Genomic DNA, 20,054 nt, shown 5'->3' on the forward strand with positions numbered 1-20,054 from the left:
GCTGCATCTGCCGCCGCAGCTGCTTCCGCCTCCGCTCTGGCTGCTGCCAGCTCCGCCGCTGCCAGCCTCGACGCCCTTGCCGCCGCCGCAGCGGTCTCTGCCCCCGCTCGCTCGCGTTCCTCTGCCGCGGCAAGTTCGGCCTCCTGCCGACGCCGCGTGCTCGAGGCGACCGAGCGCTGAGACTGCCCTGCGGACATGACGCGCTACTGGGGGGCTGCTGCGTGGGGAGAGGGCTGCTTCATGCGCAGAGGGAGAGGAGTGAGCAGGAGCGGCCGGAGCTGCTGTTGCTCCCAGCTGGGGCTGTTGCGCGGCTGGGAAAGGAGATGAGCAGGAGATGCTCAGGCTACAGGATAGTACGACTCCGATACCAGTTGTTAGTCGCTGAATTCTTACTTTTGGTAGTAGCAGAATTCTTACTCTCACTGGTTTATTTCTCACACAAAATGCCATGCCAACATGAGGGGTTGGGGATACATATTTATAGGCTGCTAGCCAGCCAAGCATATGCCAAGATGTTAAGCATATGTCAAGATGCTAGTCCTAGATGCTAAGATGCTATCCTAGATGCTAGTCCAAGATGCTAGTGTCGTAGATTCTAGTCCAAGATGCTGTCCTAGATGCTAGTCCAAGATTCTAGTGTCCTAGATGCTAGTCCAAGATGCTAGTCCTAGCTGCAGCCCCACACAGAGACTTATCCATCACCGTAACTGTTGCAAGTACTCACATGAACCCCCCCTAAAACTTCTAGACAATATACATGGAGAAATGACTTTATTAGCTATATCTATTTTGTGTTGCGTGTTCGAGAAGGAAAAATATATCTACTTTGTGTTGGGTACGGTTAACTTTAATCTTCATCTTGTATTGTCAATTCAAATTCTTGATGGGAAAGCATTTGCTGCATCTTAATTCTTCATTGCATGTGATTGCATCTTCTGATTTGTAGGACACAAGCGCTTCTGCTGTAAGAGCAAATGCAATGGCTGGTTTTAAACTCAAGGGAGATGGTGATGCTCACAACTCAGGGGAAACGGGGGTTTCTGGTCTTGACAAAGAGCCAACTTCACCTGGAATGGTGTCCAAAGGATCAATCAATGAAGTTAGACGCCTTTCTGATGATACAATTAAAGAGATGGTAGCATCATCAGGAAAGAAGCATCTATTGCCTACAGAGGTATGTTTTGTGGCTTCTTGAGTTTAAAAGGGAAATGCAAGCTTTGGAAGCAGATCGCTAAGCATTTTATTACTCAATTTCTTCAGGTTGAATCTATTCTCAAGGACTTGTGGAAAAATGAAGCTAGGTTCTGCATGTTACTTTGTGACTTCCAGAAGAATACGTTAAGTGAACCAGAAAAGAGAAGGGGCTATGAAATGTTTTTCTTGAATAGTCTCCTTGTGGCACCAAATAGATTCCGCCCATCAACTAGCTCTAGTCTTGGAGTAAGTATCTCAGTCATCTAACCGACTGAATTATGTTCTAAAGCTGACCGCTTTAGTTTTTTGCTGTTGTAGATTATGGAACATCCTCAAAGTGTTCTGCTAAGTAAAGTGCAAGAAGCCAATCTTGCGCTACACCATAACAATGCATGTTCTAACCATATGGATGTTCTTCGAAGATGGATGGATCTACAACGGAATGTAAATGTGTTATATGATAGTAGCAGAGGCCTTGGTAAGGATGTATTCTTTTCATAATGATTTGGACTGGTGCCTTTCACTTCCTGATCCAATCCTGTGTTACCGCCTTACTGGGACATGAGTGCAGATGTTGGTGTCTGACTTGGGTGTGGGCGTCCCATTCGCAACTATAAATAGGATCTTTGGATTTGTCTATTATATATTTATTTATACTATTTTTAACTAGAAAAGGAATACATCCATATTACACAATGTGTGCAATCATTTATTGTTGTCATCTTTAACTAGGCCCTGTTTATATCCTGCTAAAATTGGCACATGCTAGCAACATCTACCTTGCTAATTTTTGCTAGTAGCTAGCACACCTGTTAGTAAGTGGCATGTTTGGTTCCAGGCTTGCTAATTTTCAGTTGCGCTATTAGCAACATGGATCCAAACAGAGTGTAATCTGTATGTGCCAAATCCATAAGCAAATGCATCACGTGCTTAAAAAGGATAGGGATAAAGATAGAGAGATGCTATTACGCTGCCTTTTGTACCTGTGTGTGTTTGGTACCTGTGTGTGTGTGTGTGGTATATCAGGGCTCTTATCCCATTCTTCTTTAATACAATGATAAACAGCTCTCCTTCATGTTTGAGGAAAAAAATTGCACCACTTGGCCCAACAAAACATAACTTACCAGTTTCCCTGTACACAGGCATGCAGCTAGCAGCTGCTGCCGCCTTTCATTCCCCTTGGTGTGTCTCTTGCTCCCATTGCAGATCTGCTGGAACCGTAAGATGGCCATTTCCTTGCATCTGGGACTCCCAAAATTGTACTAATTACCGGGGAATTAAGTTGATGAGCCATACTATGAAGCTATGGGGGAGAGTTATCGAGCATCGCTTGAGAGCAATAACGCGGGTCTCTATGAACCAATTTGGTTTCATGCCCGGAAGGTCAACCATGGAAGTCATTTTCTTAATAAGACAAGTTATGGAGCGGTATAGGGAGAAGAAGAAGGATCTACACATGTTTTTATTGACTTGGTGAAGGCTTATGATAAAATACCAATGAATGTTATGTGGTGGGCTTTGGACAAACATAAAGTCCCAACGAAGTACGTCGGGCTCATTAAGGACATGTACAACAATGTTGTGACTAGAGTTCGAACAAGTGATGGAGACACGGATGACTTCCCGATTAGGATAGGACTACATCAAGGGTCAGCTTTGAGCCCTTATTTGTTTGCCTTAGTGATGGACGAGGTCACAAGGGACATACAAGGAGACATCCCTTGGTGTATGCTTTTCGCGGACGATGTAGTGCTAGTTGATGAAAGCCGGACAGGAGTGAATCAGAAACTGGAGTTATGACGGGAGACTTTGGAGTCCAAAGGTTTTAGACTTAGTAGAACTAAAACTGAGTATATGAGATGTGACTTCGGCACTACTACTCGGGAGGAGGAAGATATTAGTTTGGAAGGTCAAGTAGTGCCTAGGAAGGATACCTTTCGATATTTAGGATCAATGCTACAGAGAGACTGGGCATATTGATGAAGATGTTAGTCCATAGAATCAAAGCAGGGTGGATGAAGTGGCGGCAAGCATCTGGTGTCCTATGTGACAAAAGGGTACCACAGAAGCTAAAAGACAAGTTTTATAGGATGGTGATTAGACCTGCTATGTTGTATGGTGCAGAATGTTGGCCTATGAAAAGACGACATGTTCAACAGATAAGTGTCGCGGAAATGCATATGTTGCGTTGGATTTGCGGTCATACATAAAGGGATCGAGTTCGGAACGATGGTATACGTGATAGATTAGGGGTACACCAATTGAAGAAAAGCTTGTCCAACACCGGTTGAGATGGTTTGGACATGTCCAATGGAGATCCTCCAGAGGCACCGGTGCGTAGTGGAATCCTAAGCCAGGATAGTAACGTGACGAGAGGCAGAGGAAGAGCGAAGTTGACTTGGGTAGAGGCAATAAAAGGAGACTTGAAAGGATGGAATATACCCAAAGACTTAGCCTTAGATAGGAGTGCTGGGAAGACAGCTATTCACGTGCCTGAACCTTGATTGCTTCTGCTGGGTTTCAACTCTAGCCTACTCCAACTTGTTTGGGACTTAAAGGCTTTTTTGTTGTTGTGGGACTCCCAAAATTGGTCGCCCCTGCCCTTCTCATCCCTCCTGGTGCTCTTCGATTGCCTAGGGATCAGATGTTGCTAACCCAATGGACTGTGAAGGATAAGGCTGCAGACCTGCCATCCTCATTGTCTTCAACCTTGGCAGGCTGGCAGCCCGTCGGCCCTTCTCCATATTCCCATCCTCTGTATTCGGTGGTCATCGCTGTCTTCCAAAGGAACTTGTTTGCTATTGGCGTGGCTCCATCGTGTCTGATACATGTTACACTGTGTTTGATGTGAGTCAACACGACAAAATTATTTTGGACATGGTGGCATGCATGTCTGTAACACTAGTCCAATCAAGTCTCACTGTAAAAATAAAAAGCTCGACCCTATGGAACAGCCTCCCCGAGGCATCATGTGATTAAGAAGCCTCAACCACATTATAACAACAACAACAAACCTTTAAGTCCCAAACAAGTTGGGGGTAGGCTAGAGTTGAAACCCAGCAGAAGCAATCAAGGTTCAGGCACGTGAATAGTTGTTTTCCAAGCACTCCTATCTAAGGCTAAGTCTTTGGGTATATTCCATCATTTTAAGTCTCCTTTTATTGCCTCTACCCAAGTCAACTTCGGTCTTCCTCTGCCTCTCTTCACGTTACTATCCTGCCTTAGGATTCCACTACGCACCGGTGCCTCTGGAGGTCTCCGTTGGAGATGTCCAAACCATCTCAACTGGTGTTGGACAAGCTTTTTCTTCAATTGGTGCTACCCCTAATCTATCACGTATATCATCGTTCCGAACTCTATCCCTTCTTATATGACCTGCAAATCCAACGCAACATACGCATTTCAACCACATTGGCCAAGAAAAACCCCTGAACCTTGGCTTCACCCTATAGGACCACGAGTTTCTAGGTTGGCGACCACTGCGACTACCCCTGGTAGAAGGGCCCAAACGAACCACAAGCGCCACAGGCTGGCACTCTGCCACTATTTTTTTGGTCTGCCAGCAAGGGGAATTGTTTTGTTGCCACCACGATGGGCTGGTGTGTCCCTCAACTGGGGAGCTTACTGCTACACTACTAGAGTGTTGGCAACTCTCACCGTAAATAGTGACAATATATATGAAAACAAACTATTTTGTTGACGGATCTTTGATGGCATAATCTTCATAACCATGTTAGTTACATTAATCAATGGAGAAGAAAATGAAAATAGTGTAGCAGTATAATAGCCCATGTTTGATGCCACATTCGCACCATCCATCAGTTAAGCTAATGGTGATTTGGTCTAGTACGGCAAACAAGTTCAAACATTAGTGGTCTTAAAAAGTACTCGCTGCATCTCAGAATAGAGGGCATGGCTGAATGTTTTTTCCAGGTCCCAGAATACAGGGTGGCACCTCTCTGTTCCTGTTCACGTCTATGCATGCACTTATTTCATGCATAGCGCTGCAACTCCTTGGCTGCCAGTTAGAGTGTTACCTCTGCAGACTCTCTTTCTCTTCCAAGTAGTACTGCACCACCACTTGTATTCTCCCCCATTGGTAGCAGGCGATTGCGATGACAAATACCGGTGGAGGCGGCTTGGGCTGGTCGCAAGCGCCCAACACATGTGGCCGCAGGTGCAGGTGGAGCTCGGTCGTGCTCGAGCCCTCCATGTCATCACCGTCTGCTTGCGGTAGCATATGTAGAGGTTAGCCGTGCAGAAGTGCTCTGTGATCACGGTCTACATCAGCTGCAGACGGAGGTGGAGCTAGGCCGTTTGAGAGCTTTCTGTGATGGTGGCCAACTGGCCATGGCAGTGTGGTTGAATTGGTGATCATTGGTGAATATGCATGGCTCTATGCGGAGAAAGCTGATCAGCAAGCGTGTGGGGGCCGGGCGGAGAGCACATACGGAATTCGTTATTTGCGCGTGCGAAAAAAAAAGTAGGAGTGTGGGCTTAGTTACGCGTCGAGCTTTGTGCTGGGCAGATGTCGGGCGAGCAAGAATCAATTGCTTCATTGATTTCTGCGTTGAGAGCAGTTGTGCCCTGTATTCTGGTATGGAGTAATTTACAAGTTGAGGGGTAGGGGTGAGACAACCATGCAACTTCTGGGACTAGTGATGCAACTCTCTCTTTTCTTTTCGATTGTGGTTGGTAGTGGATGGTTCTTGGTATTATTTGCCAATGGACCATCTCAGCCCTGAGCTTATTTTGATGCTTATTGGTGCACTATTGATTTAAAATGTCAATTTGATAGCTGCTTGAAAATAAGTTTGCATTCATTTAAGATGCAGTTGTTCTTGCCTTCTTGGGAAGGGTTAGGTTAGGTATAATATTTTGCCTCTACTCATTTGTCTCTGTGTGCTGTTAGTTTGTTTGTGAGCTGCTTTGAAAATAAATTTCTGTTCATTTAATATGCAGTTGTTCTTGGGAATGGTTAGGTCTAGTATAATATCACCTCTAGTAATTGTCTTTGTGTGCTGGTTCGAAATATTAATTTGCGAGCTGCTTTTGAACATAAATTTGTGTTTGTTTAGTATGCTGATCTTGGGAAGGTTTAGGTTTATACTATCATCTGATTCATCTCTACTCATCTTTGCTCATTACCTTGGGTTCTTTACTCATTTTATCTACCCCCACTATAAAGGTTGATGGCTAAATGTTTATGTTGACAATAACAGTAAGAAGCGAGAAGAATGCTCATGGTATACGACAACTATTGGAAAAGAAAGAAGGAATTCTTCGACAGAAGATGATGGGGAAGAGGGTTAATTATGCATGCCGATCTGTTATATCTCCAGATCCGTACTTGGCTGTTAATGAAATTGGCATTCCTCCTGTTTTTGCGACACGGTTGACATATCCTGAGGTATGTGCTTTATGCATTGTCCATCATCCTGTATGATTCATTTTGGAACAGCTTTGTTTATGTTTGTGTTCTGACTTGCCTTGGCCCCTCCGATCCCTTTTTAACCATGACATGCCTTGACCCCTTCATACTATCTTAATCTAATCTATTAATATCCGTGATATTGATTATAGAGGTATATGCATCGTAGGCCCTTGAACTTGTCTCGTGGTGCCACTTAGGTCCACAAACTCTCTAATCGTACTTCTGGCACCCTAATGTTGTTTAAGTATGCCACTTAGGTCCATAACTCATCGGATCAAGGTTTTTACCGACGTGGCGGGGACAGAGCGCACGTGAACCGCGCGTGAGCCTGGTTTGGGCGGCCACACAAACCGGGGCTTGCTGGGAACGTGAGGGAGGGCTGTTTTCGTGGAGCCTGGCTTGCGCTAGCGACCACGATAAGTCCACTCACCCTCTCGCTACGCCACTGGCTCCTCCCGTGCCGGCCGCCGCACCCGCATCCTGCCGTTCTCGAGCCGGCCGTCCGTGGAGCTCGTCCGTTTGTCTGTCCGTGGAGCTCGTACGTTCGTTCGTCCGTGGTGGCTGGGAACTCATCCATCCGTGGCTGTAGCTCACCTGCTCGAAGATGGTGGCTTGGAGCTTGTCCGTCCGTGGCTGGAGCTCACCTGCTTGAAGATCTACCTCGCGCTCGAGCTCGTCCATGGCTGGGAGCTCTTCTCCCGCTTCCCGTGCGCTGCGCGCGGACGATGAAGGGGCCGGCGCGGCCAGCGCCACCACGCGCGCGTCGGTTGCGTCCTTAGGCAAGCACGCGCGGCGGTTGCGGCGGCTTCAGCCTCGGCGCCGGCGGTGGGCGAGCGCACAACTGCGGTGGTGGCCACGGGTGAGCGCGCGACTACGACACGGTCTAGAAAACCGAATGTTTCTCCTCGCGTGGCAGTGCCATGAACTTGCGTCACAGCCCGATGCAGCTGTTGGCGTGCATGGTGCAGACCCTGCTCATGTTCCGGCTCGGATCATAGAGGCCGCCGAAGAGCTCAGTGCTGAGGAACCTGATCTAGACGCCGAGCTTGTGCAGCCTCAGGTGGCGCTCCCTCGCCGCGTACCAGAACCTGTACAACTCGGTCTCGGTCGTCTCCGTGTTGGACCGCACGTACGCGAGCGCGGCGGCGGCGGCCTCGAGCGAGCGCGTGGCGGCGGCGGCCTCGAGCGAGCGCGTGGCGGCGACGACCTCGGGCGAGCGCGGCGATGGTGGCCTCGGGCAAGCGTGAGGCGGCGTCTGCGGGCGAGCACACAGCAGCGAGGCCGGGTGGCCGTGGGCGAGTGCGCGGCAAGCGGTGAGCGGGGCTGCCGGTTGGAGCAGGGGGGAAGTGGCATTGTCTCCCGCGCGTCGGCGCTAGAGGATGCGCCAGTGGTGTCCATCGGCGAGGGGCTAGAGGAGTTTCGAGCTGGTGGAGGACGACGAGCAAGGCCAGCAACGTGCTGCTGGACGCGTCCTTCCGCGCGCGGCAGGGCGACTTCGGCCTGGCCCGAGTGCTCGACGACGACCGCGAGGCCTTCACCGACCTGCACGTCGCCGGCACGTGCGGCTTCATCGCGCCCGAGTACTCCGTCGGCCACAGGGCGTCGCGGGAGACGGACGTGTTCAGCGTTCGGTGTGCTCGTGCTGGAGGTGGTCACGGGGCAGCTTGTGCTCCGCGCCGGCGACCCTCGGTGCCCGCTGTTGTCGGACTGGGTGTGGCAGATGCACGGCCGCGGTGCGCTGCTCGGCGCCGTGGACCAGAGCCTCGGTGCCGACGAGTTCGACCACGACGAGGCCGGACGCCTGCTGCTGCTCGCGCTGGCGTGCAGCAGTCCCAACCCGGGTGATCGGCCCATCATGCCGCAGGTGCTGCAGGTCCTGACCAAGGCCACGCCGCCGCCCGAGGTGCCACTGTTCAAGCCCCTGGTTCGTGTGGCCGCCCAAACCAGGCTCACGCGCGGCTCACGTGCGCTCCGTCCCCGCCACGTCGGCAAAAACCTTGATCCGATGAGTTATGGACCTAAGTGGCATACTTAAACAACATTAGGGTGCCAGAAGTACGATTAGAGAGATTTGTAGACCTAAGTGGCACCACGAGACAAGTTTCAAGGGCCTACGATGCATATACCTCTTGATTATATACACAAGGAAAAAAATCCCAACTAACAAGAAACACAAATATTTTTTATCTTGCGGTCCAAATTTTCGTCTGGATTCTCATGCAACCAGGTTGGCACAAGAACCAAGAAAGGGAGAAGTGGGGATACGGAGAGGATAGGATAGAAAAGAAATGGGATAGTTTCTATATTTGTAGTGTCTACATGACATGACAAGTATGGAAACTACCCAATAGTTTCTGGTTGGGACAGCCGTTACCCACGTAATCAGCCAGTCTGGACCTTCAGAATTTTTAAGCACCTGATGAACACCGGTACCTGATAGACTGGACATGCTACCTGGCAGTCTGGAGTCTGGATACAACTGATCTTGAACATCTGATTGTTCAGAGTATACCATCCAGGTGGCACGTTAGCTGTCGGGCATTAGCTGGAAAGTGTTTAGTCAATGTCAAAGTGCATGATCTTTCTCTATGGATGCAAAGTCTGTAAGGTTTCTAGCCCCTCAAGTGAAATGCATGCTAGTTTGAGGCTGAGACACTCAAACAAATTGGAAGTATTAGTAAATCATTCTCTAGTGCAAAACGCATAACTTTCCGGACAGTGATCCCAACTTTTGAACAGGTATAATGCAATGTTTTCAGGACGGCTGGTCGAGCCTGGACGCCTGAGGACCGTCCAGGACGATTAGTCGTCGTCCAGGACGATTAATCGACCCTGGACGAGTCCCCTGGTCGTCCCGGTCGTCCCCTACATATGGGGACTGATATATACCATATATATATTATATAGTTATATATACAGTATAAAATATATACCATATATATATATGTATACATATACACACACACACACTAGTATACTACATGTTCTAGGCTCTGCTGCTCTAGATAGATAGGTCAGCTGGCCACTTACCTGGCTGCTGCAGAGCCCTTTCTTGTCTTGTTGGCTGCTGCTGCCAAACTGAAATTATAGAAAAATAAAGCACATTAACAAAGGCAATTAGGTGAAAGGCAATGAAGTGATCAACAAAGCAAATTAACACAGTAAAGCACATAATTTAAACCAGTCCAGAACTGCATAGTACATAGTGGCACACTGCCACTGCCATAGTGCATACTGCATAGTGCATACATCAAGTCCAGTACACAAATAGGCAAAATGGCCAATGATAAGAACTACTCAAGTAAATCAGCATCTACACGAAAGCCTCCTCCATCTCCACGGGTGTCTTCATCCTCCTAGGATGCTTCTTGTTCCTAGTATAAATCTTCTGGACATTGGCTGCAGCACGGGTAGCAGCAGCCCTATGCAAGTTACGACTCCTTAGATTCTCAGATGCACCAATAACTTCATCCACAACAGCCCAAGGCACCTCCTCAGAATTCTCATCCACCCAAGGCCCAACTCTGAGATGCAGCCCACTCTCTGGCTGGACGCCCACACAGCCTGGACGGACGATTAATCGCGACTGGACGACGACTAATCGGACGTCCAATTTCCTGGACGGCCTGGCCGAGTCGGAGGCCCTGGTCGAGTAGCTCCAACCGTCCAGGATGATTAGTCGCGATTAATCGGACGTCTTGAAAACATTGGTATAATGTTGTGAAAGCATCCTTAGCCTTCATTCTACCTTTGTCTTGAGCAATTTTCACGCACCCGAATTTCTTGCTAGTTTTCTAACAATGCTTTCAGTTTCTGGGAGTGTTCATCATATTTCCAATGGTACCATTAGCAAACAACCTACTAGGGGCCTGGATGCTTCTTTACTTAAGTAGTATATGACCAGATCATGATGTGCAGTGCAGCATAGTGCCAAACGGTACTGTCCTACTGTATTCCCACTTTCCCAGCAGTGTGCTGATGGTGGTTGTGGGGCAAAACATTAAAGGGTAAGATAAGGAATACATATGAGTTGTTGGTAAGATTGTAGTTGAATGATGGAGGGTTGAGATATGGCATTGTCTGTATCCTGTCGCATTCCCACAATACAAACAGCCCCAGAGTTAAGGGACAAACCTAATTCAGAATTTTGTACCTGTTGGGAAAAGGAAAGACTGACTAGACATCCTGTTACAACCAGAACCAGAACAACCAGACCACAAAAGTAAAAAATACAGAAGACATCACATGGTAATAAATTCCATTTCCACCTGGCTGTTGAAAATCATTTGGATCAACAGGGCCTCTTCAGTCATTCTCCGGTGGGTCTTTGACCTGACCATCTTCAATTCTTGGCACTCCATTCATGGAGATGCTTGAAGTTAACACCAAGATACTCATAGTAGTCTATCGTAATATGCATGACTTCGATCACCAAATACCTGCATCTCCCCTGAACACAGCATGTCTATTGTTGTGCTTAGACTAGCTGTTCCTTTATGCGAGTGATGCAACTGTAACAACTTCATCAGCAGGTGTACTTGTACTGATATACGTGGTGAACTTGATCTTTCATTGTGGTTTTGATAGCTTGTGTTGTGATTTATTAGTCCTAGACTTTTCTTCAAGATTTTACAGCTAATAAAAACAAATGCTGAAACAGCTTTATATCAGAATAATTTCCTTTCTCCGTTCAAATATTCTTCTCCTAATGAATGAATAAATTTTCGCTGCTCTTTCCAAGCACCTTTTATCTTTGAACTGTTGATTTGTAGGATTTTCCATAATTTTTGACATTCTTTATCTTTTTCTCCACAGAAAGTAACACCCTGGAATACCAAAAAACTCCAAGAAGCTATAAGGAATGGTGCTGATATCCATCCAGGTGCAACACATTACAGGGACAACAATAGCATGTATAAGTTACAGGCAGTCCCTGCCAAACGCCGTTCCATTGCTAAGATGCTACCTGCATCCAGAGGATCGATTTGTCAGCCAGGGAGAGATCCTAATTGTGAATTTGAAAGCAAGGTTGTATATCGGCATCTTCAAGATGGTGACATTGTACTTGTCAATAGGCAGGTGTGTCTATACTCTCGCAGTTCCATATTCTTGATTAGTAATATCTGATTTTCTCCCTCCAGTCCCATTGAGACACCATTTTAGCAAAGTGGTTTTGGTTTGTGATCGATTGCTGTTTTGTTTTTTATACACAATTCAGGCATCCAAATACCCGTACATTCTTAGTATTGTTAAGGAAAAGGATGGATGGTTATCGGGGGCAAAATTTGCTAAAAGCAGTTCATAATGCTTTGTTGTGATTCCGCAATAGGCATGAGATGACATTAAATAATTAGGTCAGATGAAATGCAATTTGAATGCATATCTGAGCTCAGGCAAGTTCCTGCCTGCTTCCCCAAAAGTTTCAAAGCACACTTTTGATACAATTCAGGGCTTGATTTTGCAATCACTCACCATTCTGCCCCTAACCATACTGCTTACGATTCTGTACGGCACAGTGGCTGTTGTGGGCGATAGGGCTATTACTCTTTTTCGCCATCAACCATGAATCCATCATATAGCTGTTCCAGTTTATGGATCTTGAATTTCTCTAATGTCTCATTTTTCTTGGTTGTGATTCAAAGCCTACTCTTCACAAGCCCAGCATGATGGCTCATTTTGTTCGTGTGTTACCTGGAGAAAAGACGTTACGAATGCACTATGCCAATTGCAGGTACTTGGATATCATCTTTTATTCCATGCTGTGCTGTCCCTTTGCCTACATCACACGAGCAAACAATTGACTGCTATCTCTTTTTAGCACCTACAATGCTGATTTTGACGGAGATGAGATGAATGTGCACTTTCCACAAGATGAAATATCCCGTGCTGAGGCCATGAATATTGTTGATGCAAACAAGCAATACATTGGTCCTAGGAGTGGGGATGCTGTCAGAGGTCTCATACAGGTATAGTATGCACAGACAATTGTTGTACCTTGATTATTTTGTGCACTGATATATGGAAGACATGTTTAATATGCTCATACTATACCCATATGCACTGGTATAGTGTGCGCGGTTTAATGTCAAATGCATCTATCCTCATTAGTAAACTAACTCTTCCTGTTAGACCTTGCAATCATATTTTTCCTGTAGTGCCTTGTTTCTAGCTAGTTCATAGCTTGTTGTTTTTTCTCTGCTCATTTTGTAAACTTGGTTGTTTCTAACCCCTCTTAATGAAACACTCGCAAAGCACATTCTTTAAAAACTATATTGTCTCTTGACGTTGCAACTGTTATCATTTTTTGTTAAACTAGTTTTATTTTCATTTATAGGACCACATTGTTGGTGCTGTACTACTGACAAAACCAGACACATTTCTAAGCCGTGAAGAATATAGTCAGCTTGTCTTTGGGTCTTGTGTGCCATCCTCAAATCGTGGCGCTCGTCACCCTGGTAAAAAGGTGTCTGCTATTGAGGATTATGGTACACTCGAACTTGTCCATCCTGCTATTTGGAAGCCAAAGCCCTTATGGACAGGAAAACAGGTTAGATGTTTCTGAGTTCTGACAAATAATTCTCTCCTGTTGATGTTGAGTTGTTCTTGGGAGTGGCTTAAGAACGTCTATGTAACTTTTTTGTTTACAGGTTATAACAACAATCTTGAATCATTTAACAAAAGGTCGTCCTCCATTTACTGTGGAGCAGAAGGGAAAAATACCAAAAGAATATCTAAAAGAACAAGATCCTTCTGCTCAAAAAGAAAAAGAAGGTCCTCCTGCTCAAAAAGGAAAAGAATATCCTCCTGCTCAAAAAGAAAAAGAAGATCCTTCCACTCAAAAAGAAAAAGAAGATTCTTCGGCTCGAAAAGAAGATCGTTCTGCTCAAAAAGAAAAACAAGAAGATCCTTCTGCTCAAGAAGAAACACAAGAAGATCCTTCTGCTCAAAAAGAAAAAGATCCTTCCACTCAAAAAGAAAAAGAAGATCCTTCAGTTAAAAAAGAAAAAGAAAAGCAAAAGAGAATACAGAAACTAAAACAGAAGCAAAAGCAAGATGATCGTTCTGAACTGGTCTTATATATTCATGATAATGAGCTCATAAAGGGCATAGTAGATAAGGCCCAGTTTGGGAAGTATGGGATAGTTCATACAGTTCATGAACTCTATGGTGCGGATACAGCTGGGATACTGCTCTCGACATTCAGCCGCTTATTTACACTTTTCTTGCAGGTAAACTTACAAATAACGCTACCTCTTTTTTTAATCGTGGGTGATTCACCAGTAACATCTGTAGTTTTAATTGTGAGTGTAGCCTAATTGTCCAACCCAACTAAAACATTTGTAGTGTGGAAACTCATTAGCAGTAAACTATATACCTTTCTAGACGTCCCGGCTTATTGAATGTCTTTGTGAAACTAAGGCACATTTATCATTACTTTTGTGCCTAGTATGTTTGGCCAATGGCCACAGGACATTTGATGTGATCATTTATCATTATTTTGCTTTTTTAAATAACAAGACTAGCCTGTAGCAGACACTACCAAGATATCCAAATTGCCGTGTCAATGTTGCATTTAATGTGTTTTGTGCAAAACATGTATATCTAGTATCACATCATACACTTCTAGATGGTCCATGGGGGCCATGAAGAAAGGGGAAGAAAAGAGGGTTGGATGAGTGGTTCAGAGTAGTTTTGACTGGACAAACACACTATCAGGCTGGATGAGTTTGTGTTAAACTACACTCGTTGAACCATTACAGCAGTCATATTGCAGCTCATAAAAGTTGAGCTTTTGCAATACAGTATCTGTGTGCACTCTGGTACATATGACAATTTACTTATCTGACACTAACCTCAAATTACTTAATTTTGTGTTGACCAATTAGTGTGTACTAGTGTTTTGAGTAACACAGTGCCCTGATTTTGCTTAGCCTTCCATCTCTCATTTTTTTTGACATATCATGTAACACCAGCTCCTGCACATGTGTAGTAAGGCTTAGGCTGTGTATGTCTGCTCCCATCCTGGCCTGTTCTAAAACATCGTTTTGATCTACTGGTACCTAGTTACCTACTAGGAGTCATTCTGAATATGATATTTAAGATGTAACTAGAAAGGTATTTTAATCACAGTATCATCAGATGCAATTAGAAAGTCCTTCAGATTCTACTTTTACCAGATCTATTGAAATTTGATGCCATATCTCTGTTGGATCTTGTAGGAGAATAATCTCAACCTTATAAGTTGTGACCAGCATTCCTGAAATCTCTAGAGGGTGATCTTGCGATTTTTTTTAAGTTCGAATGCATTTCTGCTGTTAGCTCCATATCAGTCAAGCTGACCAAAATGTTGTATAATATCCTATTTGTGTCATCCTTTTCCTAAGCGGTTTTGTGTTGGACATTTTTGAGCCTTTGACAGATGATTCTGTTAGTCTTTCTAGTACAAATTTATTATTGGTTTGTGATATCATAATTGATGAAGTAAAACGATGTAATTTCTTTCAGTCGCATGGGTTTACTTGTGGGATAGATGACCTGCTACTATTGCAAAAGGCGGATAAACTGAGAAGTGACATTCTTAGTGGAAGCGAAAAGTGTAGCGAAGAAGTCCACCTGAAATTTACTGGAGCTGGAGAGGATCTTAAAGGTTTGTGGAACATTATAGCATAAAATAAAATACTTTTTTTTTGGCCTTTCCCTATACACTCTATAGCTTCATATTGATTGTTTATTTGTTATTAAGGTGATCTGGTAAAATTGCATATGGAGGTGGAGAAGGCTGTAAGAAGTAATGGTGAATCGGACACGGCTACCTTGGACAATCTTATGAAAAATGCTCTCAGTGCAATAACAACCGAAGTCAATAAAAAATTATTTCCTGATGGTCTACAAAAGCCCTTTCCTGGAAATTGTCTCTCTCTTATGACTACAACTGGAGCCAAAGGTGGCCCGGTAAGGTTTTTTGTTTCCTTCAGTCAGAACTTAAAATAGTTTATTATTAATTTACCTGAAAGCAGACCAAGGCTAATATGGTACCGTTTTATATGTCTTGGTAGGTTAACATGAATCAAATATCATCATTGCTAGGCCAGCAAGAGTTAGAAGGAAAGCGTGTTCCACGGATGGTTTCTGGGAAGACTTTACCGTGCTTTCCGCCGTGGGATATTTCTTCAAGAGCTGGTGGTTTCATCAGTGATCGATTTTTAACTGGTCTGCGCCCTCAAGAGTATTACTTTCACTGTATGGCAGGCAGAGAGGGGTAATTTGCTTCTCAACTCTTCTTTCTGATACATAATAACCATACATTTGCATCTGCACTATCCTCACATTAGGTTAATCTGATTAAAATAGATTTAACAGGTTAATTACATCATAAGATCTAGCATCTCGAGGTCGTATAGGGCACCATAGGTCACCTACACTGCATGGATACGTGAGGTTGGGATACGCGACAGATATGTATCCGTGAAGTATCGGCGAAAAAATAAATGCAAAAGAAACACGATACTTGGTCTGATACGTATCCACGCGATTTGACGAATGATGATACGTATCCGCCACAGACGCCCGGCTGCATGAGCGCTGCCGCCTGATGGGCCTCTGCCGGCTCACATGCGTGAGTGCTGACGATGCAGCAAGCATGAGGCACGGCAACTCCTGCCCGGATGCACAGCGGCACGAGTGCCGCCGCCTGACGTGCGGCTTCCTGCAAGTATTCTCGAGCGCTGATGGCGCAGCCTGCCCAATGGTGATTCAGTGGTGACTTCCGGTGTTCTCCCCTTCTTAATTTCTTTCTTCCCCTCCTGATCTAGTCACTCGTTGCTTCATTTCTTCTTCAACAGCAACCTCTGTTCAGTTCTTGTTGCCTGATTTGATTTCTGTCTTCCCCTGTGGAGGGGTGAGAACTGGGGAAGCAAAGGATACAGACTGAGCGGTGGAGCTGTGCTGAGTTTTTTAGTGGTGTCGGCGGGGTGACCAGTTGAGTGTTGGAGACGGAGAGCTGTGTCTGTACTTCTGTTGTACGAAGCCATTAGTCTAGATAGAAGCAGTTAAATAATTGTAGATGTGGCTACACAGAGCGTCCATGCATCTTGAATTCCTGGTCGGCTTCTACTAATTTTAACATGTCTTATTATTTTTAAAAAAAAACATAAATCGTACACCCTGTCCCAAAATACATGATGTTTTTTACTTTTAGACATTTTGTTTGACTGTTAGTCTTATTCAAAAAAATTTTGTAAATATTGTTTATTTTGTTATGACTTATTTTATCATTAGAGATACTTTAATAATGACTTATTTATTTTATTATTTGCACAAAAAATTGAATAAGACAAATGATCAAACATGTTATCAAAAAGTCAAAAGCGTAATCTATTTTGGGACGGAGGGAGTATCGGCATATCGGAGTTTTTAGAAAAATGACGTATCCGCGTATCCGTATCTGTGCTGCATAGTAGGTCACTGTTTGAAAACAGGCATTTCAAGTTTTGAATTACATGGGTATCCAATGTTCATGCATCTTCACAGCCTAAACTGTCTGGATATGAATTGGTTTGCTACATCTTTCTGAAGAGAAAATGATTGTCATATATTCTAAAATTGATATGTTTGATACTCATTAGTCATTAGAACATTATATGTGAAATTCTGAATGTTTCTGCAATGTATATTCTTTATATTTACGATATTAAAATTGTGAGTTCTTTGTAGGTTGGTTGACACAGCAGTCAAAACATCCCGTAGTGGATACCTTCAGCGTTGTCTTATAAAATGTTTGGAATCGTTGAAAGTCTCCTATGATCACACAGTTCGGGATGTCGATGGATCAATTGTACAGTTCCAATATGGAGAAGATGCAGTTGATGTTCTGAAAACTAGCTTTCTCAACGAGTTCAAAGAACTTGCTGATGTAAGGAATTCAATACTCAACTATAGTTTAGAACCACCTTGAATTTGAAGTATCTCCCTATTGCTTGTTTGGTAGGCTTCCTAATGGTGTGCTATATTTGATCCAAATTACAGAACAGAAAAGCTGTCCTTGCCAAGCTCGGTGGCCACAGTATGAAGCCCACATATAATGAATACATTGATGAACTGCCAGTTAAATTGAATGATAAAGCGGAAGAGTTTCTTAAGCGTTCAAAGGAATTTCAACGCTGTCGTTACAACATTGAGGCAGAGGAATTAAAGGAGTTACTGAAAGTCAAGTTCCTATCTAGTCTTGTAGACCCTGGTGAGGCTGTTGGTGTGGTTGCTGCTCAGTCAATAGGAGAACCTTCTACGCAGATGACGTAAGAGGTTCTCTTCATTTATATATAGTTTTTGAGATTCCCACATTCATTTCTCCATTTTATGCTAGACCTTCTGTGGTTGAACTTATATATATCTGATAAAAGATGCAGTTGTGTTTATGTGCTAACTAAGGTTTTTTTCCTTTCTTTTTGCTTGTGTTGTACTACTGTTTATCTATGTTATATTTCAGAACTTAGATATAACAACTCAAATATTGTTTTACTATGCATTGCAGGCTCAACACTTTTCATCTTGCTGGAAGGGGTGACTTGAATGTAACTCTTGGTATACCTCGGTTGAAAGAAATACTGATGACTGCATCAGCTAATATTAGGACGCCTGTTATGAAGTGTCCTTTGCTTGAACATATTTCTATGTGAGTTTTAATTGTGATTACTTTTAGGATAATGAACAACCTGAGTTTTGTTTCTGCTGTATTTTTATTACTCTATCAAAGCTCACGCATTCATAACTTCCACGTGCACCAAATCTGTGAGATATGGGCATTCATTTGTTCTTTCGGTGAATGCGTAGGGATGATGCTAAAATGGTGGCTGCAAAGCTTACGAGGGTTTGTGTCGCTGATATAGTGGAGAAAATTGAAGTGTGCACAGTTCCTTTTTACAACTATAATGGACATGTTTCAACCCTATACAAGTTACAGGTGAAACTCTATCCAGAAGACCAGCTTGAGTCAGGCCTTACTGTAGATGAGTGTCAGACGACCTTGAGAACAGTTTTTGTTGACGCAATGGAACATGCAATTGAAAAGCATTTAGATCTGCTACACAAAATAAATGAGATCCGTGCTGTTAAGGTAAAAGATACAGAGGGCTCATTATCAGATGGTGGTGAAGAATCTGAAAGTAGACATGCTGATGGAGGAGACACTGGTACAAGTGATGATGATGATCAAAATGATAATGATGATGACTTGGGAACTGATGCAGAAAAGATGAAACGGCAAGAGAAAGATGAGATGGAGTATGATGATGATACTGAAAACGAGGAGGGAATGGGTAGCGAATCCGAGGAGAGCGATGAGGATCCAGCTGAGTCAGGTGATGAGTCACAAGAGGCTGACAAAGAACACGAAATCTCAAAGTCTAAGATGACTTCAGTGGATGACCTGTCATATTCTGCTAAAAAGGGGAAAAAATCAAAAGATAATCATGGAACAGCTAAACTAGAAGAGAAAAATCAAAATGAGGGAAGATTAAATGACCAGAAACAGGATCAAATAACGAAGCGCAGGAAAAAGCTAAAACGTACTATCCATGTTGAATCCAATGATTTGGATTTTGAGATTCACTATGCCTTTCATGATGAACCTCATATTTTACTAGCTCAGGTAACAAGTGAACTTGAACTTCAATTTTCTTTCTAGGACTAGTTACTTTGAAACTCAACATATTTCTTTCATCGGGTTGACTACATCATATAAGATCTTTAGTTTTTGAGACCAGGATTTACTGTTCCACTGTTCCAGCAACAGTTCATAGCCTACCTCAGCCGTCCGTTTTTTATCAGCTCAGCAGATGTGGCCACGTCTTTACTGCCTCCAGAGGCTTCTGGCCCAACCCGGCCTTATCCTCCATTTGCTAATCCGTAGTCTCGCCTAGGCACCGCACACTCGCCTCGCTCCGCTCGAGGCTCGCCTTCTCCTGTCCCACGCGCCCGTCTCCATCCGCTCGCCCCACGCCGCCGCCACCGCTGCAGCCGCGCCGACTCTAGCGTCCATTTCACTATTGAAAGCTAAATAAAATACTCGCACTGTTAGTAATACCACGTTTTGCTCCCACCTGTAAAAGAACCCTAACCTATTGTATAGTAACGGCCTGTTCGCTTGCTCGTATACGATCGTGGATTATAAGCTGGAACAGTATTTTTCTCTCACACCAAACCAGCCAGCAGTAAATAATCCATGATCGTTTACTGCCTGCCGAACAGGCTGTAAGTTCGCAAGGGCCAGCACACTGCACTTGTATTCAAACAGGATCTCATTCAGTAGTACAGCTTCTGGGACACTTGATTAGCTGGAGTGTGAGCTTTGCTGATTTTTCTTGTCCGACACCGCATTGGCCATCTATATAATACCCCTTGTTCACATGATCTGTTCCTCTTTTCTATC

The 20,054-nt window shown here is 44.3% G+C and overlaps 1 protein-coding gene across 5 annotated transcripts in view; it reads left to right on the plus strand.

Annotated features, from left to right (window-relative positions):
* Window positions 1-20,054, plus strand: part of LOC136513376 (DNA-directed RNA polymerase I subunit 1) — a 30,524-nt gene that overhangs the window by 8,839 nt on the left and 1,631 nt on the right. For all 5 annotated transcript variants that reach the window (XM_066507382.1, XM_066507381.1, XM_066507383.1 and 2 more), the window contains 16 exons: window positions 947-1,174; window positions 1,261-1,440; window positions 1,513-1,672; window positions 6,417-6,604; window positions 11,444-11,707; window positions 12,271-12,359; window positions 12,447-12,594; window positions 12,963-13,175; window positions 13,276-13,857; window positions 15,134-15,275; window positions 15,372-15,580; window positions 15,685-15,887; window positions 17,342-17,540; window positions 17,654-17,922; window positions 18,159-18,299; window positions 18,458-19,274. In XM_066507382.1, the coding sequence (XP_066363479.1) occupies window positions 947-1,174; window positions 1,261-1,440; window positions 1,513-1,672; window positions 6,417-6,604; window positions 11,444-11,707; window positions 12,271-12,359; window positions 12,447-12,594; window positions 12,963-13,175; window positions 13,276-13,857; window positions 15,134-15,275; window positions 15,372-15,580; window positions 15,685-15,887; window positions 17,342-17,540; window positions 17,654-17,922; window positions 18,159-18,299; window positions 18,458-19,274 (4,032 nt within the window). The remainder of the gene's footprint in view (window positions 1-946; window positions 1,175-1,260; window positions 1,441-1,512; window positions 1,673-6,416; window positions 6,605-11,443; window positions 11,708-12,270; window positions 12,360-12,446; window positions 12,595-12,962; window positions 13,176-13,275; window positions 13,858-15,133; window positions 15,276-15,371; window positions 15,581-15,684; window positions 15,888-17,341; window positions 17,541-17,653; window positions 17,923-18,158; window positions 18,300-18,457; window positions 19,275-20,054) is intronic.

This window comes from Miscanthus floridulus, chromosome 16 (genome assembly GCF_019320115.1).
Source record: "Miscanthus floridulus cultivar M001 chromosome 16, ASM1932011v1, whole genome shotgun sequence".
Lineage (NCBI taxonomy): Eukaryota > Viridiplantae > Streptophyta > Magnoliopsida > Poales > Poaceae > Miscanthus > Miscanthus floridulus.